Below are 13,194 nucleotides of genomic sequence, written 5' to 3' on the forward strand. Positions count from 1 at the left end.
TCTTTAGCCATCTAGCAACTCTATGTCTTTTGGTTGGAGATTTTAGTCCAAATACATTTAAAATAATTACTGATAGGTATAAACTTACTATTGCCATTTTGTTAATTGTTTTCTAGATTTTGTAGTCCTTTGTTATTTTCTTCCTCTCTTTTTCTCTTCCTTTATAAATTGATGAGTTTCTGTAGTGGTATGCTTTGATTCCTTTCTGTTTATCTTTTGTATATTTACTATAGGTTTAGGTTTTTCAGTTACCATGAGGCTTACATAAAACAGCTTTTAATTATAACAGTCTATTTTAAGCTAATAAATTGATTTTGAACACATACAAAAGCTCTACATTTTTACACTCTCCTCCCCACATTTTATGTTTTTGATGTCATAATTTATGTCTTGTTATAATGTGTTTTCATTAACAAATTATTGTAGTTATAATTATTTTTAATACTTGTGTCTTTTAACCTTTATATAAGCATTATAAGTGATATACCCACAACTATTACAACATTAGAGTATTCTGGATTTAACTACATATTTATATTTACTAGTGAGTTTAATACTTTCATATATTTTCATGTTACTAGGTAGCATCCTTTCATTTCAGCTTGATGAACTCCCTTTAACATTTCTTGTAAGGCTGGCCTAGTGGTGGTGAATTCCTTTAGCTTTTGTTTATCTAGAAAACACTCTCTCTCCTTCAATTCTAAAGAACAACTTTGCTAGTGTATTCTTAATTGGAAGGGTTTTTTTTTCTTCAACATATCATCTCACTCCCTTCTGACCCGCAAGTTTACTGCTGAAAAAAATTGCCAATTGTCTTAGGGTGTCCTTGTACCCGACAAGTTACTTTTTTCTTGCAGCTTTTAAGATTCTCTCTGTTTTAAACATCTGACGATTTAATTCTAATGTATCAGGCTGTGGGTTCTTTAGATTCATCTTTTTTGGTACTCACTGGGGTTCCTGAATCTGGATGTCTGTTTCTTTCCCCAGGTTAGGGAAGTTTTTAGCCATATTTCTTTCAGTAGGGTTTCTGCCCTTTTCTCTTCTCTTCTTCTGGGACAGCTATAATGCATATGTTGGTCCAACTTCATGGTGTCCCATATGTCTCTTAAGTTATCTTCACTCTTTTTATTCTTGTTCCTTTTTGCTCCTTTGATTGGATGAATTCCACTGCCCTGTATTTGAGTTCAGTGATCCTTTCTTTCACTTGATCTAATCTAATATTGAAACCCTTTATTGAATTTTTCAGTTTGGTTACTGCATTCTTCAGCTTTATGGTTCTGTTTGGCAATTTTTAAATATTTTCTATCACTTCATTGAAATTCTCACTCTGTTCATGCATTACTTTCTGACCTTGGTATTTTTATCACCATTATTTTGAACTCTCTATTGTGTAAATAACTTATCTCTGTTTCACTAAGATCAGTTTCTGTAGACTAGTCGTGTTCTTTTACGTGGAAGATACTGTATTGTTTCTTCATTTTCCTTAACTCTCTGTGTTAGTTTCTACACATTAGATAAAACATCTCCCTCTTCCAGTCCTAACAGACTGATTTTGTGTAGGAGATGAACTTCATCAATCAGCCCTGCCTGAGCTCCTGGTTGCTTCTCAAGCTTTTGTGATTATCCAAGCTGCCTTCTTTGTTGTTAGTGGCTGCCAATAGTTGAGGATGTAGAAAGACGCATCAGTGTTCCAGAGTGGGGAGTGCAGTCAGCACCTAGGTGCAATCTGATTAGAAGCTGGACACCCAGGCAGTAGCTGTAAAAGTCTGCAGTCAAACCCCTTCCAGGGAGAAACTGGGAAATGGGTGTTTTGCCTGCTCCTTCTGTGCTGAGCCCTGAGGAGACAGCTACAGCACACCCATCAACAACTGTGTCTTTATACAGTCCTGCAGAACTGGTGAACGTAAGCCCTGTAAGCTATCAGCACTAGATGATTTGGAGGTCTGTTCCTTGGGTGGGAATCTCAAAAGTTGGGGTGCTAGAAGTGTGGTCCAAACCCTTCACTCTTCAGGGAGAAGCTGGGAGTTGGGGTTCCCTCCCAATTGTATGGCACTGTTCTGGGGATGGGGTTTGTGGAGAGAGTGTGTCTCAGCCTTTCCTACCTGTCTCGATGTGCGTATTTTTTTAGCCACCACACAAGTAGGAGTCAGCTAGTTTCTGGATTTCTCTCAGAGGGAGTTGCTCCATGTGTAACTTTACATTTGGTTCTTCTGAGAGAAGAGGGAAATTCACCATCTTGGTCTAGAGTTCCCTGGAGTGCTTTTTTCAATCACTCCATGAACCTCTCTTCCTTATTGTGTCTATCTTTCCTTCCTTCTTTCTCTAAAAAAATTTTTTTAAAAGAATTCAATTTAAGTCCTCAATAGTCCCATTTATGCATCCATTCAACAATTCATTAAGAATCTGATTTCTTAAAATTTGATTGCTGTGTCCAGTCACACTTGCGACTTCGATGTCTTTAGGTGATTTCTCTCCAAATGACTTATTTAAAAAGAGAGATTCTTTGGGCTACTGGTTACTTAGCCCTCAGCACGTAAAGTCGTCTGTGTCCATCTCTTCATCCTAGTAAATATGATCATGATATGGTCCTGGCTTCCACAGGAAAAGAAGGGAGGGGAACTATTAAGGCTTGGGTGTTGGACCTGGTAACCAGTCCAGATCCCTTTCTCTTCTTTTCCTAATGCCTTTTATATTTATTTCAGTTGTGCTGACGAGACAGGTCATTATCCCAGCGAGTGCGTGGTGGAGCAGATCTTTGTCCTAGGCCTCAAGCAGCAGCCATCTACTGTGACCACCCACTCACCTGGTGAGGAAATAGCCCATTTATTTTTGTAAACATGGAAATATCTGAGGTGAAGAGGTGACTAGCCCTGAAATTGATTCAATGAGCTTAGCCAAGTGGGCTCTGTGCTTGCTGGTAGAGGTCAAATGTACTAGTGTCTAGGGAGTGGGGCTGTCCTGTTTCTCTTCATCGGCAGGCCTTTCTGCTCACTGTAAGCTGTTGATATTTTTCTAAGGGAAATTAACTTGGTCTTGAAATAATATTGTGGCTTCTCTGAATACTTTTTTAAAACTGTAGATATCTGACGCCATACTCAAGTTTATGGAGTTTCTTAAAGGGCATAGGATGAGATATATCATTTCTAATCTACTGACTTTCTTGGACAAATAACTGTTCCTTACAGTTTATTTTCAACCAACTTTGCATTCAAAACAATGGAGTGAGTCATGTTTAAAAAACTGAAGGAATCCCATGGGTAAAAGTGGTAGGTCAAACTCTCCTAAGTTGGGAATAAGGTTTTATGACAGTCAGAAACATTTCAGATACAAAGAAAAAGGGTTTTATTTTCCTTAGATATTCATCAAATTTTATCTTTTGTTGTCTTGGTATTTAGACGGTAAAGATCAGCCTGTGGCTTTTACATATTGTGCCAGAACGGCCACCCTGAGCCTGGAGAAGCTCTCGCTGAACATTGGAACTGACTGGGAGGTCCGCGTTGAATGACAAAGAAGTGCATCTGGTGACGAGTACGGGGAGCAGCCTGCACCCTTCAGATTTCCCCTTGGCCTTTTTTTGAGATTTGTGTCGCACACTTGCTGACTTCTCTGCCTCAAAATAACCTTTCATTAGTCATCAGTTTACTAACGAACAATAGATTTCAGACTTTACATTTTTAGATGTATTAGGAATACACCCTTGTGTCAAACACCACCTCTTCTCCTCGTCGCAGGGAGCCCTGAGACATTTACAGAGTCTCTGTGTCTTCCATGGCTTCTCAGGCCCTGTGGTAAGCTCTGTGGCCTGCTGAGTGGCTTCCCTTGGAGCACGGCAGGATGGGTTTATTTCATGTGAGATGTGGGCCAAGCGCATCTAATGTGGCCCATCTGTGGAAGCTTGCCTCTGGCCGTGCCGCAGAGTCGCTCTGCCTACAGCAGCTGAGTGGCTCAAGGCCCATCTCCAAGTGGACAGCAGCCCTGTACCCCTCACCGTTGCCTCCCACCCCTTAGACGTGGGCAGAACAGCCCTTTCCTGCGTGCACCGCACACACTGCAGCCAAACAGCGTTGCTCTCCCTAGAGGCTGACGCAGGAGTACAAAGCGTTCCTTTCCCCGTCACGCTTTTCTGGGCTCCAGAGTTCCAAATTAATCTTCTTAATATTCTAATTTCTTAATTGTTTTTATTAAATACTGTCTACCAAGCAAAGAATATTTGTAACATGAATGAGCTATAAATAATAATAATAAAATAGCATGTCCCCACCACTGAACCTCATAAATAGATCACATGACTTCAAGAAACTTGCTGTGGGTACAAAAAAAGTATGACAAAAAAAACGGCAACCAAAATAAATTATATTTAAATGCAACATCTTTAAAAATCAAAACTAATGTAAAAAATCCATGATGAACAAGACATCAAAATTTTCAATACAAACAGGATCAGGATTACTGAGTTCTCCTATTGCCTCTGGCTCCAGGATGGCTTACTGTGGGATAGAACAATACAACATACCCATTCCTCAGGATGCTCCCTGCTCTGGAGCCCCCAGTGACTTCCTTCTGCCTGCCACAGCACCTGCGGGGCAGCCTCATGTCCTCAGCACTCCAACGCGCCCATTTTCTTACCAGGCTTTTTCCACTTAGCAATTTGCCAACTGCTGCCTCTATGACTTAGCTGTTCCCTGGTCCCCAACCCCCACCCCTTTCCCTCCGCCTAGGCACATCTGACCATCTGTCAAGGCCCAGCTCAAATCCGACTTTTCCATTAAGCCTTTCCAGGGTGTGACCTTAACCCCCCCACTCATTCCCCTGTAGCCATGAGCAGTGATTAGCCCTTCTCTGAAATTCTGCCCCAGTTATAAAATGTGTTCTTACTTAGCATTCTCAAGGATCATGCCTTAAGGTTTCAGGTTTGTCTGCCTTGCTCCCCCACTGACTGTATGTTCCTCAAGAGCATGTTATGTTTGTCTGATAGCTGCCAGAGTACCATTATACTTGGCTTTGAGTCACTATTGACTGTAATTGGTTAACTGATGGATCTGATTGATTAAAAAGTGAGAATTGAATATATTTGTTTCTGATTTACTTCTTTGACATAGGACTCTTTCCTCCAGAAGCAGTAAACATAGTGCATTTCCTCATGGACACATTTCATTGTATCAGTTGAGATTTGACTTTTGCACCGTATAGAAGCTCACATAGACATATGCAGATTTTTTGCTCCTATTTAAGTTTTGCAATTAAGGAGAAAGGAAGAAGCCTATATTAGTTGAAGTTGTGTTTCCCAGCTTCAAATTTCCCTTGCCAGCCTATAGTAAGGCTTAACCTGAAAACTATGTGCTCTTACCTATGAAAAATGATGGTTTTTAGTAGCATTTAAAGCTGAATAATTAAGACCTATATTCATGTCAACATTTATTGCATATCTATTCTTCCATTTAAAATATTTTTGGAGGAAGGAATGAAGAACCAGTAGAGTAAGTTACTGAGGAACTGCTCTGTCTTGACCCAAAACTGTAGTGAAACATTTCACTGAGACGTTGAGTGGAGAGAAATATAGCCTGGGCGTTTTTAACTGTTTCCTGCCCTTACGGCTTCTCACACTTTACCCACCTCCTATTTCTGAAGCTATACACCGGAGAGCTGTGTTGGGCTGCGCTGGCTGACAGGTGCTCTGTTACCTTATACTTCTTGATGTGTTTTCTCAGGAAATTGGATTTCATGTAAGAGACTAGAACCATTTCAACAGGCTTCAAACAAAGCTCTAAAATGAACACACGATGTATCTTTCCCTCAAGACTTAAATGCCAAGGAATGAGTTGACAGATCAGTTTAAAACCAGAAACTGCTCTATAAAAATGTGGGCAAAAGCAATTCACACACAAAAAAATTGAAACACTTTTGGCTTTCGGCTTGGAGGAGGCAAAGGTGCAACTTTCTTCGGTCATCCCAAATCTAGGTTCATCCGAAACCAGCCGCTTCCACCATGCTGCCGAAGTTCAACCTCAACGAGATCAAAGTCGTTTACCTGAGGTGCACCGGTGGGGAAGTTGGTGCTACGTCCTCCCTGGCCCCCAAGATCAGCCCCCTGGGCCTGTCTCCAAAAAAAGTTGGTGATGGCATCACCAAAGCAACTGGTGACTGGAAGGGTCTGAGGATCACAGGGAAACTGACCACTCAGAACAGACAGGCCCAGATGAAGGCGGTGCCTTCTGCCTCCGCCCTGATCATCAAAGCCCTCACAGACCCACCACGAGACAGAAAGAAGCAAAAAAACACATTACACACAGTGGAACGATCACTTTCGGTGAGATTGTCAACATTGCCCGACAGATGCGGCACCGATGTTTAGCTAGAGAACTCTCTGGAACCATTAAAGAGACCTGGGGACGGCCAGTCTGTGGGCTGCAATGTCGATGGCCGCCACCCTCACGACATCATAGATGACAGCAGCAGTGGCGCAGTGGAGTGCAGGGCTAGTTAAAAACTACAAATGAAAATATTTCAATTAAAGGTCACTTAACAACCAAAAAAAAACCCAAACCAAATTGAAATCGATGACATAAGCATGGAAGATGCTCAGTCTCATTAATAACGAAATAAATGACTTTTTTTGCTTGATTGGCCAACATTAAAAGGAGTAAAAATGTTCAGTGCTAGTGTTGGTGTGGGGCAGAGGCATTCCTGTGAATCGCTGGTGGAATCTGAAGTAAGTATAATCTTTCAGGTTGGCAATCTGGCAATTGTATCAACATTTTTAATTTGCATGCTCTAACCCAGTAATTCCACTTCAGATAAATCACTCAGAGCTATTAATTGCAATGTGGTTTAAACTGTGAAAACTAGAAATAAGCTAAATGTCCTTTACCAGAGGATTGGTTAAATATGGTCCTTTCATGCAGTGGAATATTATGCAACCATTAGAATAACAATCTGTATGTATCAATATAGAGCAAAGTTTTTGATTAAAATGTACTGAGTGATCTCCTTTAAGTAAATTTAAGATTTTATTTATTTTTAGAGAGGGGAAGGGAGGGCAAAAGAGAGGGAGAGAAACATCAATGTGTGGTTGCCTCTCACACTCCCCCTACTGGGGACCTGGCCTGCAACCCAGGCATGTGCCCTGACTGGGAATCAAACTGGGGACCCTTTGGTTTGCAGCTGGCACTCAATCCACTGAGCCACACCAGCTAAGGCTCCTTCAAGTAAAACTTACAAGCAAACCAAATTTGAGGGATGTGAAGTTTACAAAAACTGATCTGAGAAACTGTTACAGATTGAACGGGCACTAAAGAGACATGCCAACAGACATGTGATCCTGGGCTGGCTTCTGGACCTGTAAAGGACACTCTTGGTACAGCTCCCAAAATTTGAATCGGATCTTTTGATTACATGCTAATTTTCTCAATTTGAAGGGTAGTGCTATGATTATATAGAATTCCCCTGGTTTTAGGAAATACATACTGAAGTATTAAATGGTAATGGGCCATCATATTTCTAATTTACTCTAAGTGGTTCAGAAGAAAATTTATAAAGCAGAGATAGAGACAAAGAGAAAAAATAGGCAAAATGTGTTAAAATGTTACAAATGAAGAATCTAGGCAAAGGCGTATATAGCAACTGTCTATACTATATTTTCAGCTTTCCTATAAGCTTTAAACTATTTCAAAAAAAAATTTGTTAAATGGTCCCAGGCCATTCTCTATAATATAGTTTGGAAAAGTTTGGTTTGAGTTTGGAATTTGGGCTTCTGGCCAAGATGGAGGTGTAGGTATATATGTTTAGCTTCCTTGAACAACCAAAAGAAAGACAACAACCAATTTAAAAACAAAAAACAACCAGAACTGCCAGAAAATCAAACTTATGTAAGTCTGACAACCCAGAAGTTAAAGAAGAAACATTCATCCAGACTGGCAGGAGAGGTGGAAACTGGCAGCTGGGGCAGAGAGGATGCAGCAAGGTGGCAGCAGGAGGACTGGGTGGTACCAAATTTGTGTGCAGATAAACCAGTAGGAACAACTGGGGAGCAAGACAGACTGCACAACCCAGGGTTCTAGCCCAGGGAAATAAAGCCTCAAAACCCCTGGCTGTAAAAATCTATGGAAGTTGTTGTGGTGGGAGAAACTGCCAGTCTCACAGGAGAGTCTGTTGGAGGAACCCACCGGGTCCTAGAACATATACAAACCCACTCACCCAGGTATCAGCACCAGAAGGGCCCAATTTGCTTGTGGGTAGCAGGGGAGGTGACTGAAAGTGGGGTAAAATCCGAGCAAGTGACATTGTTCCCTTTCTGACCCCTCCCCCACATACAGTGCAGTGAAGCAGCGAAGTGGGTTGCCCCACCCTGCCCAATATCTAAGCCTCCACCCCTTACATCATAACAGGTGCTCCAAGACAGAAATATGGCCCAAATGAAAGAACAGGTCAAAGTTCCAGAAAAATAACTAAGTGACAAGGAGATAGCCAACCTATCAGAAGCAGAGTTCAAAACACTGGTAATCAGGATGCTCACAGAAATGATTGAGTACAGCTACAAAATAAAGGAAGAAGTGAAGGCTGTACAAAGTGAAATAAAGGAAAATATACAGGGAACCAACAGTGAAGGGAAGGAAACTAGGATTCAAACCAACAATTTGGAACAGAAGAAAGAAATAAATGTCCAACTAGAACAGAATGAAGAAACATGAATTCAAAAAAATGAGAGGCTGAGGAACCTCTGGGACAACTTTAAAAGTTCCAACATCCATATCATAGGGGTGCCAGAAGGAGAAGGGGAAGAGCAAGAAATTGAAGATTTATGTGAACAAATAATGAAAGAAAACTTCCCTAATCTAGTGAAGGAAATAGACATGCAAGTCCAGGAAGCTCAGAGAATCCCAAAGAAGTTGGACCCAAGGAGGAACACACCAAAACACATCATAATTAAGTTACCCAAGATTAAAGATAAGGAGCGAATCTTAAAAGCAGCAAGAGAAAAGGAGACAGTTACCTACAAAGGAGTGCCTGTAAGACTCTCAACTGATTTCTCAAAAGAACTCTTACAGGCAAGAAGGGGCTGGAAAGAAGTATTCAAAGTCTGTAAGGCAAGGACCTACTTCCAAGATTGCTCTATCCAGCAAAGCTATCCTTTAGAATGGAAGGGCAGATGAAGTGCTTCCCAGATAAGGTCAAGTTAAAGGAGTTCATCATCACCCAGCCCTTATTATATGAAATGTTAAAGGGACTTATCTAAGAAAAAGAAGATCAAAACTAGGAACAGTAAAATGACGACAAACTCACAACTACCAACAATTGAACCTAAAAAACAAAGGCAAAACAAAAACCAACTAAGCAAACAAGTAGAACAGGAACAGAATCACACAAATGGAGATCACGTGGAGGGCAATCAGTGAGGAGGGGAGCAGGGGCAGAGAGGGGGAAAAAGTACAGGGAATAAGTGTAATTGGTAGGTACAAAATAGACAGGGTGAGGTAAAGAATATATAGGAAATGGAGAAGCCAAAGAACTTATATGTATGACCCATGGACATGAACTAAGAGCTGGAGATTGTTGGAGGGAGGGAGGCTGCCTGGTGGAAGGGCATAAATGGGAGAAAAAAAATGGGACAACTGTAATAGCATAATCAATAAAATACACTTGTTAAAAAGCTTAAGGCTTACAAGCTGTGGTATGTAAATAGGATGAAAAAATGGAGTTAACTATGAACTCCAGTACAAGAAAATTTCTGATGCTGCAGACTGCTTCGTAATCCTCCTCTGGTCAGCTGCTCTTCACCTGAGGAACGCTGCGCCGAGCCAAACCCTCTGCTTCAGAGAACACACACACCATCCTCCGAGCGCCAGGCCAGCAGCTCCTGACCCTGCACCACAGAGGTTTTGTCTGACCACAGGAGCTGACCAGGGAGCCTGCAGAATGGTATTTACACTGAGAGGTAGAATAGAATGTATGTTTATGGTGGGCATTTATTTAGGGCAGATACCTCGGAGAGTGGCCGGGGAAAGTCCTTCACACACTTGGAAAGCCAATGTGATCGATCACCTTCCTTTCTGCCTCAGATCTAAGTCATCCCGCAGATCCTGGCTCTGGTGTATGTAGGGTGGTCAGTTCCTGACAGAAGTGAAGCCAGGATGTGGGTTCCAGTTAGGCTAGGTACCAAGACATTGCCTGCCTGCCCAAGGAGGCTGGTTTCATTTAAGACTGCCCGATAGGACTGATTATATTCCGGGGTTGCCCCATGGTCACAGTCTCGTGTACCAACATGATGAGAGCCGAGCCCGGATCAGGGCATTCACCTAAATGCTCCCTGGAGCCGAAAGCACAGCTTGTCACCATGGCTTTGCCATAAAGTTGTGCTGTGCCTTGTATCCTGGTTAGCCAAAACTCACCAGTCAGACCACTAAAGCCATAGGAAAGAGTGCAGTTCTAGAGTCTGGTCTAGAGTCTGTGCAGAATTCCTTTACTTTTCACATCCCTTTCAGTACCAGGGTATTATAATAATAGGCAGCAGAAACACAATCATAACACATAAATATCAGGAGCTTAATGGTTTTTAGCGTATAATTGGCCATCCTATCTAAAAGCTTTCTTAGTAATGGAATTCCTGTGACAGTGTCAGGCATTGCACTCTGCTTTTAAGGTTTCCATCTACCAAATCCTTGGAATGTCCTGCACAATTCCAGCGGGGGCACTCTAGACTAAAATAATTCCTCAGCCCAGGGACTACAGAGACAGCAGCAACTCCACTGGAAACAGAAAAACGCATTAACCACAGACTATGAGGCCATATAACTGGCATTCCAGGAGAAATGAAGGAGACACTGGCATCTGATATCAGATCTGCCCGTCCTGTGACCAGCCTCGCTAAAGGCTGTAGAGCGACAGCAAGCCCAGCCAGAACTAGGTGGCTGCTTCTTGACAGTTGTTTCCAGCAGGGCTGATGGTGTTAGATTCCTCTCCAGTCAGAGCTAGGGAAGGGGAAGCCCCGACTAGCTATATGCAAGGATCCAGAGATCTTCTGCCTAATTCATGTTAGTGGACTCGTGGTCATGCATTTACTCCTTCACTGGAAATCAGGAGGCCTGGGGTCTAGTTTGGCTCTGCAGTGAACGAGCTGAGAGATCTTTGCCTTGTCATTTAATCTCTCTAGACCTTGTTTTCCTCACTTGTTAAACAAAAGAGATAATCTCCAAAACTCTGTGAGTTTCCATGACTTAACTGTAAAATACAACCGATACCTCAAGTCTCCTCGGTCATAAATTGAATTAATTAAACCTTCAGGGTTGTTGTACTAATTAACTATTTTCTATGTGTGTAGAGAGGAAAAAATAGTAACTTGACTTTGGAGAAACCTGATAGGCACCACCTTAGCTGAGGAATCGAGGCTGACATCACCTGTTATAAAAGATATCAATATCATGGGCCTCTGGATATCCTTTAATATGAAGGGCACATTACCTCTGTAATAGTCTTCCCCCAAATCCACAGCCTTGGCCTGATCGAGTGAAAACAGCAGACAAGTTTAACTTGGGGGACCTTCTACAATATGACTTCAGTGCCAAGGTCACGAGAGAGAAAAACTGTGGAACTGTCAGAGATCGAAGCACACTAAGGAGTTATGGCACATGCAGTTCAGGGTCCTAATTTGGATCCCGCAACATAGGGAAAAATAGCATTAGTGGAAGCACTGAAGAAATCCAAATGTCTTGTAGTTTAGTTAATAGAATTATGCCAACATGGATTTCTCAGTTCCCATCATTGTACCATGGTTATGTAAGGTGTAAACATCAGGGGAAGCTGGGTGAAGTGTACACAGAAACTCTATACTACCTTTTCAATACTTTCATAAGTCTAAAATTACTTTTAAATTAGAAAATTTTTAAACCATGTGATGTAGCTGGCTTATACTAGGTTCTTATTGAATGCTAGGTGCTATTGTAATTATAAGCAAATACATTGCTTCCGACAGTGTTGAATCAAAGCAGTATTTATTGGTGAAAAAGACATGACACAGAGCCATTAATTGGCCTTTTTGCTGCAACAGAAATCATTCTGGCCACAGATATTGCATAACCTTGACTAAAATATTTTCTAAAAACTAGTTCTTTGCCCTGGCCAGGTAGCTCAGTTGGTTAGAGTGTTGTCCCAAAATGCCAAAGTTATGGGTTCAATCCTCAGTCAGGGCACATACAAGAATCAACCAACCAATGCATAAATAAGTGGAACAACACCCCTGGCTAGTGTGGCTCAGTGGATGGACTGCTGGCCTGAGAACCGAGGGGTTGCCAGTTCGATTCCCAGTCAGGACACTTGCCTGGGTTGTGGGCCAGGTCCCCAGTGGAGGATACGTGAAAGGCAATCACACTTTGATGCTTCTCTCCCTCTCTTTCTCCCTCCTTTCCCCCCTCTCTAAAAATAAATAAATAAAATCTAAAAAAAAAGTAAGTGGAACAACAAATTGACATTTCTTGCTCCCCTCACCTTCTTCTCTATAAAATCAATAAATAGATTTTTTTTTTAAATTTTTTAAACTAGTTCTTTATCCTGGAAGAAGCTTCTGGAGATTGAAACATGAAGCTGTTATATGCTCATTATCTGCCCTTTGTTCATGGGCTCAGATTGGATTTCTCCTGATAGCACGCTTTTCTACGCTGGGTAGCTGAATAAACTCTGAGTTTGGACCTGCTACTCTGGTAATTTATCCACAGCAACTGGTGGAGCAAAATAAATAGCACTCACTCTGTGTGTTTGATATTGCCATCCTTCTATGATTAGAGATCCATTTCTGTCACACTTGTCTTAGTTACTAACAGATGGAGCTGGCTTAGGCAGCTGAGAAAGGAAAGATCAACACGTGTGTGACCCAGAGGCGGCTCCTCCCCCAGGAGCGAATCAGCCAAGAAACTTTTATTGCATTGGCCAAGCAATAAGAAGTGTAAGAAATTTCTCCTCCTATAGGAAAATTTCACTCAGCAGAAATGCAACACATTTTTATTAAGAGCCTTCTATAGATGCTTAACTCTGAGGGTGGAATGGGGACCCAGTTCTACCTTCACAGTACTTAGTCTTGCAAGCAAACAGGAAGCTCAGTAAATAGAAGTAAATGAAATGTGGGACAGTGCTGGGAGATTCAAGGTAGAGTGGCCAGAGCACTGAGCTAGGACTCAATCATATGAAGACGGGGAAGAAAACTCCTCC

The 13,194-nt window shown here is 41.7% G+C and overlaps 1 protein-coding gene and 1 pseudogene across 2 annotated transcripts in view; both read left to right on the top strand.

The window, feature by feature from the left end:
• GANC (glucosidase alpha, neutral C) overlaps positions 1-5,066 on the top strand; it is an 88,918-nt gene extending 83,852 nt beyond the window's left edge. For both annotated transcript variants that reach the window (XM_053928220.1, XM_053928224.2), the window contains 2 exons: positions 2,703-2,806; positions 3,396-5,066. In XM_053928220.1, the coding sequence (XP_053784195.1) occupies positions 2,703-2,806; positions 3,396-3,505 (214 nt within the window). In that variant the 3' untranslated portion in view covers positions 3,506-5,066. The remainder of the gene's footprint in view (positions 1-2,702; positions 2,807-3,395) is intronic.
• Positions 5,067-5,864: 798 nt separating this feature from the next.
• LOC112311156 (large ribosomal subunit protein uL11-like) lies at positions 5,865-6,484 on the top strand (annotated as a pseudogene).
• The last annotated feature ends 6,710 nt before the right edge of the window (positions 6,485-13,194 follow it).

The sequence above is a fragment of the Desmodus rotundus genome, chromosome 7 (assembly GCF_022682495.2).
Source record: "Desmodus rotundus isolate HL8 chromosome 7, HLdesRot8A.1, whole genome shotgun sequence".
NCBI lineage: Eukaryota > Metazoa > Chordata > Mammalia > Chiroptera > Phyllostomidae > Desmodus > Desmodus rotundus.